General features: G+C 41.7%; 3 protein-coding genes across 5 annotated transcripts in view; 1 reads left to right on the forward strand and 2 right to left on the reverse strand.

The window, feature by feature from the left end:
- Window positions 1–3,774, reverse strand: part of LOC115372587 (neuronal membrane glycoprotein M6-b-like) — a 47,690-nt gene extending 43,916 nt beyond the window's left edge. Inside the window, exon 1 of the mRNA XM_030070627.1 lies at window positions 3,716–3,774. Coding sequence (XP_029926487.1) covers window positions 3,716–3,719 — 4 coding nt within the window. The 5' untranslated portion in view covers window positions 3,720–3,774. The remainder of the gene's footprint in view (window positions 1–3,715) is intronic.
- A 1,180-nt stretch (window positions 3,775–4,954) lies between these two features.
- On the reverse strand, window positions 4,955–9,807 carry gemin8 (gem (nuclear organelle) associated protein 8). Of its 2 annotated transcripts, XM_030074411.1 has the most exons (5): window positions 9,729–9,807; window positions 9,338–9,381; window positions 7,550–7,919; window positions 5,988–6,255; window positions 4,955–5,954 (listed from the first exon to the last, which is right to left on the reverse strand). In XM_030074411.1, the coding sequence occupies exons 2-4, from the start codon at window positions 9,338–9,340 to the stop codon at window positions 5,996–5,998; spliced, it is 633 nt and encodes a 210-aa protein (XP_029930271.1). In that variant the 5' UTR covers window positions 9,341–9,381; window positions 9,729–9,807; the 3' UTR covers window positions 4,955–5,954; window positions 5,988–5,995. The 2 variants fall into 2 exon arrangements, with proteins under 2 accessions (XP_029930271.1, XP_029930263.1); XM_030074403.1 differs by having other exon boundaries at window positions 4,955–6,255.
- A 468-nt stretch (window positions 9,808–10,275) lies between these two features.
- LOC115371534 (motile sperm domain-containing protein 2-like) lies at window positions 10,276–21,879 on the forward strand. 2 transcript variants are annotated; one of them, XM_030068969.1, is made up of 15 exons: window positions 10,276–10,371; window positions 10,466–10,523; window positions 11,064–11,219; window positions 11,674–11,760; window positions 12,640–12,794; window positions 14,287–14,347; window positions 14,534–14,572; window positions 14,980–15,104; window positions 16,417–16,566; window positions 17,095–17,192; window positions 17,789–17,882; window positions 19,849–19,945; window positions 20,062–20,191; window positions 20,717–20,831; window positions 21,433–21,879. In XM_030068969.1, exons 1-15 carry the CDS (start codon window positions 10,306–10,308, stop codon window positions 21,559–21,561), a joined length of 1,560 nt encoding a protein of 519 aa, XP_029924829.1. In that variant the 5' UTR covers window positions 10,276–10,305; the 3' UTR covers window positions 21,562–21,879. The 2 variants fall into 2 exon arrangements, with proteins under 2 accessions (XP_029924829.1, XP_029924837.1); XM_030068977.1 differs by having other exon boundaries at window positions 14,983–15,104.
- The last annotated feature ends 72 nt before the right edge of the window (window positions 21,880–21,951 follow it).

The raw sequence follows: 21,951 nt of genomic DNA on the forward strand, positions 1-21,951 counted from the left end.
TTTTTTCACAATAATATGCCTCTTTAAAATCGATCTGCTAGCGGAATAAGGCGGCCCATCTTGTGCCAGTTAACTTGTTTCCAGAATTTTCTTGAATCAAGGGTCGTTTTCTTGATACTAGGGGGGCTTATTCTGCCTTGCTTCAACATCTTTATACTTGTTCCCATAAAAATGTCTGAAACAAGTGAATCCGCTTTCGATGCAAGTAGGATTATCTCATCCTACAGGCAGATTTTGTTACCCTATATGAGGAAAAACAAGATTTTAACACTTGAAATGATACTTTTTGAATTGATATCGGTATTGGCTTTCAAACAACCGTATCAGTCAAACCCTGATTTACATCAATAGATTGATGATGCACAAAGTCAATATTTAAAGCTCAAAAACTCCTTCAGACTATTATTTTTACAGTATTATTAAAGTTACTGTAATTAAATCATTGGGCTGTTGCAGTTTCTCCTGTTTGGCGACCCACCATCTCTGATCATTTATTCTCTCACAATAAAGCACCCCTTTAAAACCAACAGCCCTTGAAGCCCGGTATCCACCAGACAGTATCCATTCTGAAAACCAGCACAGCGAAACCACAGGAGGGGGATCTCAGTTTTCACACACAGGCAGGAAGAGAGGAAACAGAGAACCGAGGAGGACCGAGGCGAATTCGCAAGAGAGGACGAGGAGAAAAGAGGGAAACGGGGGAAGAATAGTGATGAAGACAATGAGCGGAGAGATGATGAGAGGAGCAGATGCTGCGCGCAGATGAAAGATGGGGCGATGATGATGATGGTGGTGGCGGAGGAGATGATGAGACCAAACACAGGCACTCTGGGGGAATAACGGGGAGGGTTGGAATAAGAGCAGTTTATGGCGGCGTCCCGGAGAAAAATGGCTCCATTCGCCCTCACAGTAAATCATGTCACTTGGTTACATCCTGTCTGTTCTCAACTTCTCACCGGCCCGAAGGCAATAAACAGCGCTGCCGCCTTATTGAAAACAGATGTTATGAATGGGACAGAGACGGAGAGCGCCGTATAAACAAAGAGAGACAGACAGAGAGGGAGACCTGGAGGAGGAAGAGGGGCAAAAGCATAGACACGGATGATGATAGAAATGGCTTTTAGGCTGAAAATGGAATAAAAAGAAAAAGAAGTCTGCAGCCTAATCAGCAAAAATCGGAGCGCTTCTGTTTTTAGGCCGGCCTCCAGTGAGAGAGCAGCTATGTTGTCCTGCCAGCTCCTCTTGGTTTGGCAGATGCACACACTACTAGATTTTGGCCCAAATTAAAAGCTCAATCACACACATACACAATCACGATTTGTTTTCTTTGGTCCAAGCCATAGTGGAGAAGTTAATTTTGTTGCATTTTCTTTTTGTTTGTTTTTGGTACAATTAGGTTCACACTGTGCCATTCGAAGCCAACTGGGGTTTGTTAGTAAAAGTCACATGGACTCAGAAGTAGCTTGTGCAGTCGACGGAGTTTAAAGTGACCCGTCATCGCGGCAGATTGGAGATTTTGGCAGCAAAGGGAGTCGAAACAAATCTGATTCCAGTCTCTGTGGCTTGAGCTCAACATGATGGAGTTTCTCGGACTTGTCTGACCTCTTTGTTGAAATTTACCTTCTTTGCTCTTCATATTCATAGCTTTGCATGAGCAGCAGTCCAGACAGCAGTTTGCAATACTATAGGTGGTTCATGCACGAGGACCTGCAGCCTTTCAGATGGCATTGTTACTCTCCTTATACCCATAAACCCTTGTGCTTAGGGGGCCATTTCCTGTTGTAAATTTGAGCTACGTTTTAACTCCTTAATGAACCACACTTAAGTTGTGCTGGAAGAGGATTGAGACTCCAATTTTCAGCCATCCCAGTGCTGTTACTTGGTGCTTGGTGTGAACAAACTCTTATTGTGAAAATCCTTCATTGTCACGTTTTTGGAAAAATGGGCCAAAACAGCAACTTGGGGCTTAAAAGGACTGTAAATCCAGTTTTAAAAAATGGATTTTCTTATTTAGAGTTACTCTTGGGTACTGTCTTCATCATTAACCCAGATTTCAGAGTTTCCAAAAGTCAATAACGGCATACAAAATTGAGTTTTAGGGGCTGCATTTTCAACAGTAACCCACTCCATCAAGGATGGGGGGGGATTTAGTTCACCTTGTAGGATAAATACATTCTCTGGATTCTCTCTGCATAGAAAAAACTATGGATTTGTGCATTTTGATAATGTGAAACTATTAAATGAGACATTGCAAATCTACTTTGGAAAGACAATTTCTGGCATGAAACTGTAATATTGGTAGGCACATTTGAGTTTCAAGGATTCGATCATCTCATATTTTTGAAATACTGATTTCTAAATTTAAGCTAGTGGTCATATTCCACAACTGAATGTGTCCAGTTTTGGGATGCAAGCCTTCAGATCTTGCAGCTCCACTCCTCCCACACAACAGCAACTGTCTTCCGTGTCTCAAGCTCATCCAGCCTGTATAATCCAAGCTAAGGGAACAGATCACTCCCACTTAATCCAATCAGCATCAACTCTCACATGAGGAGTTGACGTTGGGAGGATGGGGTGAAGTTTCCCTGCTGATCTGCTATCACTCAGGCCATGTCAGTGCAAGCTGTTACAGCAATATTCTCCTGAAATCAACCTCTGAAAGTAGAGTATCTGACAATAAAGGGCTGCTTTTTCCTCGATAATTACAATTTGAGGATAAAAGGTAACAAAAAAATGTAAAATCTTGGGAAGTGATGGCAAAATGTCTATTTAAAATTGTGAAAACAGACAAAAACAGAGGAACAAAGGATTGAAACTTTGTCCACAACATGCTACTGTCCACAGAGCTTTTTAACCTCTGAGTGCCATGTCCATTGTCTTGCAACTATGTCATGCGCGCACACACACACACACACACACACACACACACACACACACACACACACACACACACACACACAATGAGTAAGCTTCACATGGCATGTCCATGGGCACACTGGGGTTGATTCATAAGGAGAAAACTGTGCCTGGTTAAGTAATCATGTCTTCATCCCCCCACTCCCCTCAACCACCCACCCACCCACCCACCCACACACACACACACACACACACACACACACACACACACACACACACACACATACACACACAGTCATGTGCACATGCACTTCTTTCCCTCTCCATGCACAGAAACAAATGGATTGTTCTGCTGCAGGCACAGTTTGGCATCAATCAATAAAACAAACGCCATACAGAGATTCCCCAGCTTACATATATCATATATATATACATATAGTCTGGGGATATTCGTGCACGGGCGCGCACACGCATGCTTGGATGACGCAAATATAAAACTGTGCTATGAGGGGATTATAAATACATCCACAAGTAAATCATAAACTGTGTATGTCTCAGCAGAGATTTTTTTTTTTTTTTGCGAGTGGAGCCGTGCAGCTCAACAGGCTGCAGGAGTTGCCCACACGCTTTGAGCCTTTAAACTGATTAGCCGACATGCAAATTTGAGTAAACTAGCGCCGAATAAAGACGCACGTTCAGTCCCATTTCATACTGAACGCGCACGAACCTCTACATCCCTGCAGCAACCGCACCGAAACGCACAAACTCACTGACAAACACAACAAACGGAGAGACAAATGGAGAAGTGACCCAGTTTCTTATGCACGACAAAAAAAAGTCTGGAAAACAGATCACCTACCCATTTTTAAGCCCCGTGGAAACTGGCACCGAGACTCTGTCACACAGCTCACAGCTGGCCTCGGCTTTCTTGGATTGAGGGGGGCAGCACGCGGACGACTGGACGTCCCGTCTTGGAACAGGGGGGCAGATGGGGGTCGTGACGTCGGGGGAGTTTGCTTCTTCGTAATCTATACATCCCTCAGTGTAGTCTGTTTATTACGTATGGGAAATGGCTCGACTGCTAAGGCTTACTCAACAAAAGGAGTTTTAAAATGTTAAAAAATGTGAAGTTTTCCATGGAGAGCCTTTTTACTAATCCAACTATTGGCCTATTTTTCAGGCTTTTTATTTATATTTTTTGTTCTGTTTTGTTTTATTATAGTATTGATAAACATTTTCCTGCATTTTTATATAATCTTAAATTAGATGGTGGTGTGCTCTGTTATACTGACAACTCCAAAAATTCATACTTTGCCTGCATCCAGTAAAAATAACTTTTTGTTTGTTTTGATTTGCAGCTTAAAGAAGGACTATACAAATGTCACAGCAGAAATTGGAGAGGTCTCCGTATAGGCCTGGGAGTGTTATGATACCATCAGGAAAAAGAAAAAAAAGTGAGATCTGGTCACTATGAGCTCATTATTGAGCAGCAGATGCACTGTAAGTCCCTATGGGAAGGCTACAGTGATTGTTTTTTTGAGCTGGTACTTCCGTGGCATAATGAGTCAAAAGCATCGGTCATTCTGAGGCTTACAGATCCAAAAGTCACATGACACAGTGTGAATGTGAATGAAAAGCGGAGGATAGAAATAGAGTCCTAATGAAGACCCCGTGGGGTTCGAAACATTGGAGTTAAGCTATAAGTCTCCGCTTGTGGGTTTTACTCCACTGTGAGGATTCATATATTTTGTGCAAAGCAGAAGAAAGGAGTGCTCGATGTATAAATGCAATGCAAACATGATGACATGTAACAGTGTAAGAGAATCTGAGGATGGATTTTCTTTTATCCGGTTGTAGAAATCTTTATTAGAAAACCATTTCAGCAGCAGCGACATAAAAACACCAGTGAGTCAGTGTGAAAACGGTGAACAGAGAGGTGCGGCGAGGTGCACAGACCCCTCTGAACAGCAGATAAAACAGAATAGTCAACAATCCCTCATGAGAAACTGCATGGGCGGTTTTGAACCCAACCAAATGTCAGAATCAGAAAGGTGCACTTTTGCACAACAACGACGATGACAACGACTCATTCCCCGAGTGTGTCGAGAAGTCAGGTTTCAGAGGCAGCCGAGCAGAAGCGCTTCTAAATTTGAACAGAGTGCAGGGGGGGGGGGGATTGTGGTTAAAACAAGTTGACAGGCGTAAGAGGCAAAACAAAAACAGATTAGGAGGAGACACACAGGCACATGTTGTTTGAATCCATTTACATCACCTGTGGCTGCATTTTTACTCTACTACAGACCCTCCACTGACACACATTTTCCCTCCTTCACATCTGCATGCTGCCTAGTCCAGGAAAGAAGGGAATAATGGAAACACAATGGAGAAAGGGAGTCTAAAGGAACAAACAGTGCAGTCTGTTGGATATAGGTCACTGCTGAGTGGTGCACTATGTTCAAGTGGAACAGCCCAAAATTGTAGGGATGCATGATAATATCAGCACGCCACCGGCATCAGTTGATGTTGGCTTAAAAATAAAGTACTGCTCTTGAAAAATGTCTGCCAATATGACATGTTGATATGTGAAATAGGTAAATATGGACCTAATTGGGGGTGTTCTTTGAAATAAAATGATGTGTGAAAAGAATTGTATTGTATGTCTGCATCTTCCAGTGGGCCTTCACAATAAAAGCTGGCATAATAATTTGTTAATTCCACTACATGAGAAACTCGATGTTCTCCAATTGGGTAAAAAAAAAAGTATATATATTGGCATTGGCAATCGTCAAAAAGAGTTGGAAAATATCGGCACATCAGATAGACAAAAAATCCAATATGGTGCATCCCTACAAAATTGTATTATCTAAAAAATATCTCCTCATTTGGAGTGTCAGGTTACAGATCGGTGATGATGAGGAACAGGAATCTAAGTTACATTTCAGTGATAAAGTAGAGGCTCAGCTTTTCAGTAAGCACTCAAGTGACTTCTTGCCTTCAGCAAAGCCAAAACTTTAGTCCGATATCTGCAGGGCTGACAGTCAAAATCCACTGCATGACGAGTCTTGACGTCCCACCAAGAGATCACAGTGGAAATGTCCTCCAAATCAAACAATTTTTTCGCCTTTTTCCGCACAGGCCGTTAGAGTTTCAGTGGGATAACAGGCCAGTACTTTGGCTGCTTGCAGTCACAGTTCCTGTCAAAGGTCAGCTGCATGGCCGTCTCCATGGCCTGGATCTTGGCCGCGTCCTCGCCATACAGCTTCTTCATCTCGGCGATGCGTCTCTCCCCGGGCCGCTCGGTAGGCGGCGCCACCCGGCTCTGCCAGGACACCTGGTGCAGGTCCCGGTCGGCCGGCACGTAGCTGTCCTGCTGCTCCGCCTCCAGCTGCTGCTGCTTCTCTGCAGGAGGAGAACAGCATGTCAGTGCAGGCAGTCCACTCAGCTTTGGTAGTGTTTTTCTTTAATTTAGACATCATTAAGGAGCAAAAATACAGAGTAACAGGGGAGTAGGGCAGAAAAATGTTATCTACTGCAATGTAATACATCAAGAGTAAACATGTTTTGGTGTAGTCCCACACAATTACAGAGCAACAGCTTCTTTCTAGACAATTTTGCATCAACATTCAGGCACATAGGCAGAAATTTAACCTAGAAAAAATAGTAATTTCTTGCAGACAAAATTGTTACCTGATGAGGGGAATTAAAGCCCACCCATCCTTGCTGGAATGGGTTATTGTTAAAAATGCAGCCCCTACAACTTCATTTTATTGCAGTTATTGACTTCGGAACTCTGAAATTTGGGTGAATGAAGAAGATAGTGCTCAAAAGTAATACAGTTCAACTGCAAGATATGTTTGCATTGAAACTTTGATGCTGCTAGTATACTATCACTATTGCTCTCCCAATCCACATGCATTAACCACAACTGAGCACAAGTACACACCCCTTCTTTCAGAGTGACAAATCATTTTGGGAATTCCAGGACAGTAGACAAAAGCAGGGTGAGTGAAAGCGGGCTCACCAAAAAGTAAATTTCCACACTTCATCACAAAACCTGGAATGAACTGAGCATCACAAACTGATGATATGTAAGATTACAGGAGCAGCCACAAGTTTATTTAGCCTTTAACCACTTCACCACATCTGGGTGACAGTCCCTTTAATTGCAGCTTCCACTTTATTCATTATTCAGGAGCAGCATAGCTGGAATGGCCTCTCAGGCAAGGAATAGTGATTTTACTAGCACTCATTCACAGGGCTCAGGTGGATGTTAAGTGCAAGCTGACGCAGCAATCCGGCTGATCTCCCTGATATTTGCAAAAGGTCATGCTGGTGCCACACGATTATGGCTGAGATGGCCGATACGCCAATATTCTGCTCATCTTGTAAGCTAAAATCACGATACAGAGTGATAAAACACAATAAATGGTGGATTCCTGGCCAAAGCAACTGATCAAGCTGTGCTTATTTTTGAAGCATGTTTGTGGAGAGAGTGCGGGGGAGGCTGTGGGTGGGAGAATTCCAGAAATTTGCACTGCCTGGGAAAAACATCACAGCCCTCAGGTTTTTATGAGCTTTTGGGGATGTATTATGTGGGCAAAATGACAATTAACACTCCTGTAGGTTATGTGACACGAGAAAAACAGCTGTTATTGAGACTAAACTGGATACAAAACTCTCTCTGTTGTCTTACTCAGCTCTTCTCTGTGCTTCTCCGTCTGGGCGAAGTACTGCCGCAGCTCCTCTGTGATCTCCATGTTGCTGACATCACACTCGATCTCACTGTCTGAGCCACTCTCCTCGTCCTCCTCATCCTCGCCGTCCTCACTATCCTCTTCCTCGGCCGGGACCGTACCCCCTCCCTCTCCATCGTGCCAGTCGGCGTAGCGCTGGGGGCTGCTGGGGAACCGCGGGTGGTAGCAGCCGGGGCCGTAGGCTGCCTCCAAGGCCTTTCGGTAGGCACGCCTGTGTCTCTGGTACCAGGCCATGGCCTGCTGGTAGTGCTGCCAGTAGCGCCCGTACACGGGGTTGGCAAACCAGGAATTCATGCTGCCAAGTTCGTCCTGTCAAGAGAAGGTTAAATCAGTGCAAAACTTAAAGCCACACAAGGAAACTGTGCATGTGGGCGACTCCATATGGCAGCCAGGGGTACAACTGGGTAATATACTGATATGTCAATATTGTGATGAAATTAGAGATCATCTGGGATTTTAGATATCAGAATATCAGGGTATAACATAAGCGTTTGGCGAGGAAAAATCTGGCATGGCCATTTTCAAAGGTGTCGCTTGACGTCTGACCTCCAGATATCTAAATGGAAATGGGTTCTCTGGGCAGCCACGACTCTCCCCTTTCCAGAAATGCCCACTTTATGCTAATCCCATGCAGTTTGGGCCACAAACCATGCAGGTTTTTGCATGCTGTATAAATGTGATCTTTTGGTTTATTCAAAAACATTGTGTTTGTGCAGACTGGGGCCTAAACAGTCTTGGAGATGCATAAATTGGGTGCACACAAGCTGAGACTCTTCTGATTCAGTGAGCCCAGTTTTATCCATGTGTGATGATGTTAGCCCCCATAGTAGCCATTTCATTATCGTGAAACTATTTTTTGAAACTTGACATCATTGTATAAAATCATCCACTGTGACCTTTAAAATGATCACAGCTTCATGAAACTTTACTTCTATAAACCAGAGAATGATAAAAGCAAAGACTGCAATAAACTGTCATACTGAATCAAAATACTTGTAGAATCGCAATACTTAGAAATCCCAATATCAAATCGTCACCCAAGTATTGTGACAGTGTCAAATCGAGAAATAAGCATATCAACCCAGCCCTAATAACATTACTAACGACTGTTCATCAAAACATAACTGAGATTAAACCAGTTGTCACCAGTACTGATTTTGAGGTATTCAGACAACAGTGGTTCCAATATATTTTATTTCCCAATGAACATACATATGTCATCTTACACATCCAATTAGCTAATGGACTCGCTGACTCATTGAATCGTGTAAATTGGCTTAAATGGCTTTAAAGTTGCGGCTCTGCATGTTAGAGGCTCCAAACAGTGGCTAGGGGCAAGCGTTTGAAACTCTTTGCCATCAGTGTGACGAAAGCATGTCAGTAAGCAGCACACAGCATGCTCCTGTTAGTCTGTGATGCTCTATACCACAGGAATCTAAAGAGACAAGTGAGCTCAGTTTGTGCGTCAGATTTGATTCATCACTTGCTGTGGGTGGAGAAAATACCCATACTCTACGTTTGAATATTATCTGAGCATATAAGAGGGAATAAACAAGCCTCTGTTAGCCAGGGTGGCAGGTTTACTTTGTGGTTTAGGCTGATGAAACTTATATTTTCTACACAAAAGTCTCGCCAAGTGGAGGTTTAAGGTTCAGCAAGCTCATCCACAGCAGAAAAGAGAAGTTTTGTGACTGACCCAGCAGGTCATCACCTCGCAGTTGACTTACCATGACAGATGCCTGCAGCTCAGTGGATTTCCCAACTAGTTCATCTGCAAGCATTGAACATGTGGACGGTGAGAAAGAAAGAAAACAACCAGCAGCACACATTAGACAGGGGTTACCTTGTGTTAGCTGAGGATACAACAAAACTAAGAGGATGAAATAACCTTTAACTAAAACCTATCTGTGTTAACTTCTTTATTAGTAGGCGGGTTGTGTGTTCAGGAGTGAGAGGCACATGCTAGCATCCTCAAAACAAAGATGGAGGAAGACTCGACCACAAGCTCTGTATACTATTATTTATACATACATACAGTGCACAGAGCAGTCGAATAACTTATACTCTAAATACAGTTATTAACATTTCTGTCCTGAATGGTCTCTGGTACTGAATTACCTGACGTCCTGTTTGGTCGATGATGCTTCCTCAACAATAATTTCCCAGCAGCCTTTGGGTCAAAGCGAAATAAGCGAAATAGCCTGTCCACGTGGCGCCATCTAGTGGATACATTGAATGCATGCAATTAAACCGTGTATGATCAGGGCAGTGCACCCGTGAATTCGCATAATATGTGATATGTAAGTCTGAATTAAAGTAGATATTAATTTAGTTGTATTTTTCATTTATTCAAAAGCATTTGGTCTTCAAAAACCAAATAAAGTACTACAAAGTAGTATTATTAGAGTCATTCTGCTGGTCAAGATAACCAGATTAAAAAAGCATTTTCTGGTCATAGTTTTCAAAATAAAATCCTTATTGCCACTCATAATCATCGATTACGAATAAAACGGCTATTTACGATATACTTCAACGATAATTTTGAGCCTTGTTGGAGTTTAGACTATTTTTAGTGCAGTTATAACATTTTAGTAACATTTTGGCTGCTTTGCGCTCAGTAGCGACATAATGTACTATTTTATTGTTGTTTTATTTTGAAGGTAAAATCACTGGATTCTGATCTCGCGCTGTCAACATGTGCTACCTTGACGCTGCCGAGCAGCAAACCATGGCGGAGGATGGCTCAACTGATTTAAAAGAGGTACATTTATGGATATAAGTGTTTGTCATGTTGTCTAAATGGTTTGTTGGTTTCTGTTCAGTATCAAGAGCTGAGAATAATATTATTTTCACAGAGTATCCAAAGTAAAATTGAAGAAACTCGGGAGAAGTTCCGCTCTGAATATGCACAAGGTGCGTTGGACTTGAAGTTAACTTTGACAGTTGGCAACAAATATGTTGGCTAAAACATGGAAAAGTTACATTTGGAGGCTACGTGTAGATAACATTAATATTTATTAAATTTTGGACACTGGACACTTTCGAAGTTTGGGATATTAATTACATTGGTTGGAACGACATTTTGGCAGTATCCATAAAATATTTTGTGTGTGTGTGTGTGTGTGTGTGTGTGTGTGTGTGTGTGTGTGTGTGTGTGTGTGTGTGTGTGTGTGTGTGTGTGTGTGTGTCTTCATGTTTAAAAAAGTTGGATGTGTTTCAATAGCCCCGCGAGTTGTTTTCCGAATACGAGGTGAAAGTTCATCTCTGTTGTAGAAAAAAAAATAGGTTGACATTGCTGAATGCTGTTTGTCAAAGTATTTGTGAGTAGGTGTTTGTTAAAAACTGCTCAAACTAAAAAAAAAAAACTAAAAAAAAAAAAAAAAAAACTAAAAAAAAAAAACAGCAATACTAGTGCTTATGAAAGCCAGTGAATGTTTATCTGACTTTGTCCAGAGCCCACAGACAGGTATGAGAGCAGTGATTTGGAGAGGCTGTGGAGGGAGGACGGCTTGGTGGAGAGCTACCTGGAGTGGAGGCACTTTGTTGTGGAAGATGCTTTGAAGATGATCGATGAGAGTCTTCGGTGGAGGAAAGAGCTCAACGTGAACGGTAAGAAAAAGGCCTGAACTTGTGGTACTAACACATCTCCAAAGAGTCACAGAGATCTGATATGAGGTTTCCAAATGATTGGCACCGGTCCCACCAGACCAGGGTAAAGGAAGGATGTGGCCAGTAAACATCCTCTTCCCACCCTCAGCAAAATAAACTATTCTGTAATTATGTCCTTTACCAGAAAAGGACCTTTTGCTGCAACTTGAGGCCAAAATTGTGTCACTGAAATACCCAAGACTAGTCTACAATGAAAGCAATGTATATCAAAATAGAGAAGTCACTGTTTGTCGAACCCAGTCCAAGTTCACATGATCATGTTCTCTTTCTCTTGAGTTTGAGGCATGCATATAAACAATAAGCATTTGTTGTGTTTAAGTGCCACAGCTTAGCTTTTCATAACACTGGCACCCTGATTTTGTTTTCACTGATCTCCACTCCTCTCCTCTTGCAGAAATCAATGAAAGCTGCACACAGAAATCTCTCCTGGAGTCTGGGATGCACTATCTCCACGGCTATGATAAGGAAGGCAACAAATTGTGTAGGTTGCACTTTCACTTGTTGCTTGACCTTTGGGGCTTTACTGTCTTTTGGATCTGTTCCTCTGTTTTGACCCACAAAGAAGACAGTGCTGACATGAATAAGTCAGATTAAGGAATGTCTCAAATGTATGCAAAGTTTGGGGTCTTTTGCTTTTTCATTGCATAAAATATTGTGGATTCTTATATCCAAACTGCTTTGCAATCATGGTTAGATTGATGTGGGTTATTCAACTCCTTATAAAACAAAGAAAATGACATGCATATCACACAACCAAGTTGATTTGGGGATTGGTTCAGAAAGTAGCTTACAAATGTAGAACAGATCGATCTGCACACCAAATTGCTCCCATACAGCATTTTAATTGTTTGGGTTATTCAGCTCCTCAGCACCTCCTGAAAATTGAGTTTGGCATGCATGTTTTTCTTCCTGGAAATTATTTTTTGCCAATATCAATATTTTGTCCCATCAAAATATTTAAATATGGCCGTTTTGTGCCAAAAAATTTATATTTATTTAGTATTTATTGTTTTCTGTAAGGGTTTTGTTATGGTGGGAAATCCTCTGCAATAAAAATCACACTATTAGATGTTTTCAGGAGGGTTGCTACTTAACATACCATAACTCATAATTGAAAAAGTAAATGAATATAAAGTGAAAATTAGCATTTTAAAGAAATTGTTGCAGATTTTACAGACCTCTTTTGTATTTGAGATGGACAAAACGACTGACTGATATCTAGTAATTAATAAAAGGCCAATATTAGCTTAACTTTCTGTATCAGTGTATACCTATAGTCTGAATCAAACTGTCTTTGTGCAGCCCTGTCTGTTTTGATCTGCTCTGTCACTTGCTGTAAGTCAACTCTGTTAATTTCCAGTCTGGTTCAGGGTGAAGCTGCTTGTTAAGGATGTGCGACTCCTGCAGGAGAAGAAGAAATACGTGGCCTTCTGGCTGGAGCGTTACGTCCGGAGGGAGCCAGGGTCGCTGCTCACCGTCGTCTTCGACATGACTGACTCTGGCCTGAGTAATGTAGTAAGAAATCCACACTCTTCATCTGTGCATGTGCTTCTGTTGATCTTTGCTCTGTGTCTCTTCATTCCACGGATTTGCACTAAAATCTGGACCAATAAAAAAATATATGCACTTCATAGACGGCTGTGAACATGGTTGTAGTGCTACAACAGCAGGTGGATAGTCATGGACTTGACAAGGTGCCTGTTTGTGGGTTTGTATGTGCATGGGAAGGAACTTTAATCTTTTCTGTTCAGTCGTCTCCAGGTGTGGGCTGCTGCTTTGGACCCCGTGATCTTGCATGAGACTGCACGTGTCAGTTTATTTTAGTCATGCAAGCATTACTTGAGGACAGAAAAATAGGCTTTAGTCTTGTTGCTCATATTACAAGTCATGTAATGCCTTCACAGCAGTTTTGCCTCGTAACTTTTATCAAATCAAAACTGCATTCTGCGTTGTGTGTTTCAGTATTTCTCTGTTGCCTTCCACATGGCCAGTGTTTTTCTCTCACTTCATTTCACTTCCTCTGTGCTGCTTAACATTCCTGTTAGTGCAGTAACTACACATATCCTCCCCACACAGACATCAGCTGATGTAGTGGGGGACCATGTGATGTGCCCAAACACATCGCTTTTAGGGTCAGAGGTCAAGTAGAATACCCTGAAAGCCATGAGAACAAGTCAACACGCCTTTTGGAGGAGAGCCCATTTTTCTTTTTTAAATTAAAGGACATTTTCACGACAGGTATCATATCAATATATTTAGCTGACCAGGGTCCATAATTAAATACTGTGTCGGAGAGCTGAAAGATAAACAGGATGTACTATCCCACACCTTGCCCCAAATCAGAGTTGGTAAATATGCCTGTTTAAATAACAGTGAACAGGACTCCCCTTGTACAGCCAATATTTGTAATAAGGTGCTGGTGGGTTCCAGAAACATCTCAGTGAAGACAAAAATAAACCACCACACACTGAAGTAACTTTACTGTAACTTTATTGGGAGCAAACACTGTGTTGTGCCCATAGCTTTTTCAGGTTTGCTCAACAAAGTTAAGTAGTTACAGGTGTGATAAATGCATATTGGGCATATGACCAGTCCTTACATTTTTCAGCTTTTTAATATAAAACAGGTAAATCATGAAACAAAATCCTGTGACATCACTCCTCAAATAACATTATTAAAAAAAAAAAACATGATTAATATAGCATGCCTGTGTGAATGTTTGTCTTACAGAGGAGTCAAAACACAGGAGGCCAAAATGTCACACCGTAAGAGCAAGGACAATGTGATATTTTCAGAGAATCAGGGGGTGTAAGACCAAACAGACTGGCAGTGTCTCTGAGTGCTGATGTTTTATTGTGTATCTGGGTCACGCTTTGCCTTGAGGCTCCAAATCTGGCAGGGGAGATGAAGACAGATGTGCCTTCTCAAAACAAATTTCCTCCTTTGTGGTTTGATGTTGAACTGATGTCTCAATACACTAAAATGGCTCTCTTTCTCTGTGTTTCAGGATATGGATTTTGTTAAGTATATCATTAATTGTTTCCAAGTGTACTACCCCAGGTTGCTGTGTAAGTATTTGAAACATAACATCATAAATGTCAGTGTCAGTTTAGAGTGGATAATACATAGTGTTATGAACTTAAGCTGGAGCTGTATTTAGTGTTCACTCAGGGATGTAAAAAATATTTTATTGATTTGCAAGCCATACTATGCAAATTTAAAATCAATGACATTCTGTCCTTTTGTATTTTCAGCTAAAATGCTAGTATATGAAATACCATGGATCATGAATGGTAAGTGACACAAGAGGAGAATGACAATTCTAATGTATAATAAACTATATGGGCATTACTTGATGGGTAGTTTCAGCCAAGCAGTCTGACTGATCAAAGATGAATTCAGTGCATGCTCATTGTTCTTTTTTTGTTGTTGGCTGCCATACCAACTTTTATAGTGACCAGACAGCTACTTGGCAATCATTTTTCTTTTCTTTTTATTCTGAGGCACATAATTTCTCTTTGAAGAAAACATTTCAGTTTGAAATGTTTGAACTGAAATGTTTTACATTATGGTATATTAAAGCCACCTACACCTAATATGGCAATCACAGTAAAAAGCTGTGGTACAATTAACTAATTCAAACTTTCTCTTGCTATTATTAACTATCATCCCTCATACATCTGTGCTTGGTTCACTGCAGCAGCTTGGAGGATAGTGAAGAGCTGGCTGGGCCCAGATGCCATCAGCAGGCTGAGGTTTGTCTCCAGAAGTGACATCCAGAGCTACATCGATGCAGAGCATCTCCCCTTTCACATGGGAGGAACGGTATGTGCACACACATCATAAATGAATTGTCTTCGCACTTAATACACACAAGACCACAAAAATGTTTTCAGAGATAAATCAGCTTTAGTGTGTGGCTCACACCTATGACATGATGTTATGTCATGCAGCACAACACAGATGTGTTAAATGAATATTAATCACCAGGTACCTGCAGATTTTAAAGAGGCAAATACAAGACTTTTTAACCTTTTAACTGCTCCCTGAAATGATGTTAGAACCTGAACCAGGAACAGTGATGGGGACATGATGTCTGATTATTTTTTACTAAAGCACATATAATGAAACAACACATTTTAGGCATATTGCACAAACCCTTACCTATTCTGTATTTTATCTAAGGGTGGCTATGCAGATTGTATGTTGAAAAAATGAGACCTAATGACTGTGTTTAAGAGATTTCATGTTTTCAGGGCCTTAAATTTTGATAATTAGTGTGCTTGCTTCAGCAAAGCACACTAATGAGTTTATCCTGTCACAGAAGCATTAGTTAACTTTATGTGAATTATCTACAACATATTGCCACATGTCTTTGCAGGCTTTTGACATCGGCACAAATCATAAATTATAAACCTAACTTTTAACAGGCAACTTTGCTACCTTTTGCAGTGCAGCTAAACATTGTTTAAAAATGTATTTCAGTCAGTAAATTCAGGGCCTGTTTAGATATGCTGCAGAGTTTTTGGTTCACCCTCTCATCTCTGACAAAGTCAGAGTATGAGGGCAGGAGGAGGGCTGAGAAGAGGCTTCAGCTGAGAACAGAAAACCCCAGAGTTTTTGACCAGCTAAGAAATGCTCACTATCATACAGTTTCATTTGCTCTAACCAACTATAGTTTATAAATTTAGCCTGTGCTAAATTTGTTGTTGTCATTTCACCACAGATAGTTTCACCAACAAAGCAGTCTCCATTTGTTTGCCTATAGAAAATTTTATTTTTCTACAGGCAAAAAAAACAACAACTTACTTTCAGACATGTTGATGTAGATAGGGTGTGTTTTGAGGATGTTGAGAGTACAGTCTGTTTGGTACAGGTAGCTTGGTGCAGAGTGGCAAACTTTTCTAGCCTGGTTCCAGACCTGAGAATCACACGTTCACTTTAAAAAATTTCTAGCGATTCCTCTGAACTTGACAGATGTATTATGTTCTTACAAGGCATTTTTACCGAGTATCTCTTCACGTCTGATCCTGATGTGTAATTGTTGCTCTTAGTTGTCACCACACCAATGTTGCTTTGCTTTACATGTGCAGTATATTCAGTAAAACATGTGACCCAGATTATGATTTATATCCAGGATGGCTTCAGTTACAGCTACCCGCCTCTGCCTGACGAGGACTTCCAGTCACCCATGTCGGAGTCGCCCAGCCAGGACGACGAGACTGAGCTGAAGGATGGAGATGTGGGCAGCACAGACAGCTTTGAACCAGCACCAAGACCCCGAAAGGTTCTGTGCGTTATCTCTCACTTCACTTAAGTCCACTATAACATATAATAGTAGGACGGTGGCGCTGTATTGTGTTTTATTTTATTTTATTTATCTCAGGAACTGAACTTTCTTGTTCTTTCAAGTGAATCACGCTTTTTGCATGGTGCTTATGCTTTCTGAATTATAAACACGCCCATGGGCTAAAACCAAATTTAGGTGTACTGATAGGACCTGATAACATCTTTGTTAGTAGAAAAACAACCAACACTTTTTTTTTTATTTTGTGAAGTTTAGCAGTTAAACATAATCATTAATGGTGGATTCATTTGTTTAAAGAGTCTTACTGCAGGGTTGTCAGAAAAATTTAGCCAATGAAATTGTAGGTTACAAGCACAAGACAGCTCCTAACTTCAGTCTTTTTAGCTGGTTTCACCTCCATACCAGTAATCAGTTTGTTAGATTAGTGTCTTACTTTTCAGATTGTTGAAATTGGAATTTCTTCATTCCTAGTGAGTGAATCTGATACCTCATTCATGTTTGTGTTAGGTGTGCTTTGCAGACGATGGAGGTACAGATGCTGGCAGCAGAGGCCGAGCCACCCGGAGACCCAACACAACATTTAAAAGCTCTCTGCTCCATGTCAGGTCAGACTGTCTCTCTTACATGTGCAAGAAAATCATTGCGCAATCACAAAAGTTATAATGATTCATTTTCTTTATGGTTCAAGTGGTTAATCTCAGTGATTCTTTAAATGGTGGTACTTTACAATCAAATATCTCTCTCTCTCTCTCTCTCTCTCTCTCTCTCTCTCTCTCTCTCTCTCTCTCTCTCTCTCTCTCTCTCTCTCTCATCACAGTGAAACATAAACATACAATACAGTTTGTCACCATGCTTCTCTTATGCTTGTGGTGTGGGTGATACTTGGCCTACTTTTATGCTACGTAGAGTGATCAAGTTACTGTAACACTGCAGGGTTTTTTTTCCCAGTTCAACCACAGTCCTCAAACCTGCAGCTTAACACACACTTGATGTCTCGGTGATATAGAGTTGTTGTACAAACAGAAGCCCTCCTTCATCGTAGGTCTGCATCTTTCATAACCCCTTTGGTTTACCTCTCTGCATGTCTGCCCACTTATCCGCATTTTAGGCTTGCGTTTAATTCAAAATATCTCTCAGCCTGCCTGTCTCTCTCTAATATTGGTTTGTCTTGTTTGAACTCTCAGTATCTGTGTGTTTGCAGTCCAGCTGAGGAGCTGTGCTTTGGTCTGAGAGAGGCTGAGAAGAGATGCCTTATCATCCTACAAAATGTCACCAAAAATGCTGTGGCCTATAAGGTCAGCTCTGCAAAATGCATTTACTTTACATTTTTACATTTTAGCCACTTTGTTGACAGTGTCATCTACAGTGGTTTACAGCGAGGAAGCAGGTCAGGTTTAAGAGTCTCTCTTAAGAACACTTTGGGCCCTATCTTGCGCCAGACTCCCTAAACCCGCTATTTGCGGATTTAGGATTTAGGAAGAGGCGTTCCCCCGTAAAAGTTGCTATCTTGTGCACCTCCCGCTATCCGCAAAACACCTGCGCTACCCGCTATATTATGCATAGGCATGTTTTGGGCGTTACGCCAGTTAAACCAATCAGTGTGCCAGGTGCCATTGCCTTTAAGGGCAGGATGCGCTATCCTAAATCCTAAATCCTAAACCCGCGCTGGAGAGAGGGAGGTAGATTTTCTCAGGGGTTCTACTGAGGCTAAAGCAAGCTGGCTTTATACATATTATATATTATATTATAGGCGAGTTAATTCGGGAGGTGGAGCCACATGTGTCAAAGTGGACGTGTGACAAGGTTGTACTGATTTAGTAAAATCCCCAGGCCACACCACAGACACACAAGAGGCAGAGGTGGAACTATGTGTAAACTAATTTATTGACAAGGTAGATTGGGCAAATAAAATATTAAAAATAAAAATATAGCACAGCTGCTGGCTTATGATAAAACAATAAAACGTGCTGGCGTAAGTGTCCAATTAAAACAGTCTTTCCTCTAAACAGTCTGTATGAGTAATATACTCAGTCCATTCCGGCGGCGTCCCGGTATCAGTCCGACCGTGTGTGTGGTGAGGCTCCGTCGGGGCGCGCGTTGAAGCCGCCTGGACGCGCTCTCCTAACAGCCCAAACTTTAGGGATAGCGGATAGCGGCTGGTCAGGACCACCCGCTATCCGCTATCCCTAAAGTGTGTGCGTAAGATAGCAAGTTTAGGGATAGCGCATGAAACACGCCCACGAGGCACCTCCAGGCGCAAATGATGCAGTCGGCATAACGGATAGCGGGTGGCGCAAGATACCGTTTAGGGATAGCGGAAGTTCCTAAATCCGCAATTTGCGGGTAGCGGGTCGTGGCAGCGGATAGCGGGTGGCACAAGATAGGGCCCTTTGACTTTTATTGAACATAGTGGATTGAACATGTGACCTTTTGGCTGCAAGATGAACCACGTAACTATGAGGCCACACCTCCCACACACTGTTGTCGCTCACAGGATGTGATGGTCTCACAGCTTTCAAGTGTCTATATATATCTATAGGGTGCAAAAAGCATATATTCATAATAATATTCATATATTCACTGGAAGTTTCAGTGCCACAGTTAACATCCTAGCCAAATATTCATAAGAATATAGAAATACCTGTGTGCAACTATGGAGCACTTCCCCCAATTTTTTTTTTCTTTTTCTTTTTCTTTTTTTTCTTTTTTATTTAATTTTTTTTTTTTAAACATGAATGGGAGTGAGCTTAATCACGGCTCTCAAGGAAAACGTCAAAATAGGGCTAGTACAGTCCTTAAAATGTCCACTTATTAGAACCAAAGTGTTGTGTAGCACAGTGTTGTAAATCACTAAGTAAAATGTTGACTGGATTTCCCTTATTCAGGGCGCTTTGGCCTCTTCACAGCCTGAAAAGTGGGTAACATGATCCCCCGAAGCACTGTGCATTGCAAAAAGCATTACACATGAATACACAAACTTAACACGTACACACACACACACACACACACACATACACATATACACACAGAGCCTGGCTCTAACAGACATGCTCCTCCTGAAGACCAGTACACACAAGGCCTAAGGTCACTTTGAATCTCTGCCTAGTTGATTAAATAAGACAACACAACAGGAGGCATACTGCAGAGACTTATACCAAATGCCTTTCTAATCTGATTCCTCTGATCCCCAGGAGCAAAGTCTGTTTGACCAGTGTCTTGTTTTGTGGTGTGAGCAGAGTTTTGTCCTGTGTGTGGTTGCAGGTAAGAACCACAGCCCCAGAGAAGTACAGGGTGAAGCCCAGCAGTGGCAGCTGTGCCGCAGGGACAAGTGTGGAGATCACAGTCTCACTGCATGGAGGTAGGTATGAAACATGCAATATACACATCTATTTCAAAACACATTTGATCGAACTGTAGCTGCAGCTGTGATTGTCTCTTAGACTTGACTGTCGACTGCTTTGATCGTCTCCCCAGGCTCTCAGTCGGCTCCTCAGGACCGTTTCCTCATCATGGCTGCTGAAATGGAACCAGTTGTCACAGGAGCGAACCAGGACCTGGCCCAGTTCTGGAAGGAGATCCCCAAGTCTAAAGTCATGGAGCGCAGGTCAGACTGAGGATTAACTTTTACACAGCACCACAGAAGGTTTGGAATGGTTGTGTATTTGTTAGCTTATGCTGTTAAAACAGAATACCAGTGATAGAGTTATAGCCTGTTTACGTCTGTCTGTGTCTTCCTTGTATTACCACAATAATTTTGCAATCCATGCTGAATGTAATTATTATTGTCACATTAACCTAATTTAATAACAAACTGTACAGTGTCAAGTGTAGATTGAAATGTACTGCTAACAAAGCCGTTATAAATAAAAAGTCTTGGATGTGATAGAAAAGCTTGTTAGGCAGCATTGTTTAAAGACTATTCCTGGCAGTGACTTGCTTTCATTCCTGTAATGCAATACTGATATGAAAACACTTCATGTTTACTGTGATGTAGAAGTGGCTTTTCATGCTGTACAAGAATGAATGGCCACAGTGGCTTCTTCTTGAGGGAGGAAATCAAGCCCTGATATCTCCTACTACGCTGACAGTGTGATGCTTGGTGATGGATTATTTTTCTGTCTCTTTTCAGACTGAAGTGCCACATCCTGCAGAGTCTAAAGCCCACACTCAATCTCGATAACCACAACTACAACAGCCCAGCGATCAGTAATGGCACAAACGGCCACCAAGACATCCACACCACGGTTAGTTGTCTGCATAGAAACCAGGTTGTGGTCACGAGGAGGATGCGAGGGTGCATGCATGCATGGGAATAACCCAAAAAATAATTTGCTGTTTGACTTTGACTATGTGGCTGCTACGGACTAAGGTGTGCCTGTCCAGTGTGATATAATAAAATAAACTCACTGTTATGTACGGAGCAAGAGAACAGTTCTTAGTCACCTTTTCAGAACTTTCAGAACTAAGGAAGGGCCAGTGAAGCGCAAGCTATGGATGTACACCGTTCATATGAATAACTGCTGGAAGCTATGGACCACAACTTCACGTGTGTCTGATTTATAGTTAAGTCCATAAGTATTTGGACAGTGACACAATAATAATAATTTTGCCCGTGTACACCACCACAGTAATAAAGACGTAATTGAAGTGCAGACTTTAAAATTCATGGGGGGGTTGTGTGTCATCCTGAAGGGGTTTGTTTTGTTTGGCTGTACATTATCCCATACCAGTTTTACACCTCCTCTGAAAAACAAGAGAAGCAACTGATATTTAAAGGACGTGACTAAGTGAACTGAATTTTCCAGTGTCGTTGACTTAAATTAATGCCTTCTCTGCCGTCTTCAGCTTCTGCAGGTGATGGCCAGCAGCCGCCGCCTGGAGCAGAAGCTGGATCGCTGCCTTTGGACCCAGAAAGTTATTATTGTCCTGGTAATGGCACTGGCAGCACTGTGGTGCTCCACCCTCTACATGTAGCATGCGGATGAAATCACTATTTTGACACCAAATTCAGAGGGGCGGGGATGAACAACTCATCTGTCACTCACCTGTGGAGAAAAGTGGACCAAGCTTTTGTGAATCTGCCTTGTGGACATTCCTGATTTAATGCAGCAATTTGCACTACCCATCTGACTATTTTCATTCTTGTGAAAAATAATGTGTAAATACAGATAACTCAATAGTTGAAACTGTAATTATTCATGGTTTGTACATTTCATTCTGTGACAGACCTCTCACTTCTCTGTTGAAAATCCTTGTGGATTTGTGTGGCAATAAATTAAGGGCTGAAAACAATTTATAAAACTACATAATAGCACTCATGTTTGTCCTTGGAATGAGGTGAGGCACAATGATACATTTCACTTC

This window comes from Myripristis murdjan, chromosome 2 (genome assembly GCF_902150065.1).
Source record: "Myripristis murdjan chromosome 2, fMyrMur1.1, whole genome shotgun sequence".
In the NCBI taxonomy this organism is placed as follows: domain Eukaryota; kingdom Metazoa; phylum Chordata; class Actinopteri; order Holocentriformes; family Holocentridae; genus Myripristis; species Myripristis murdjan.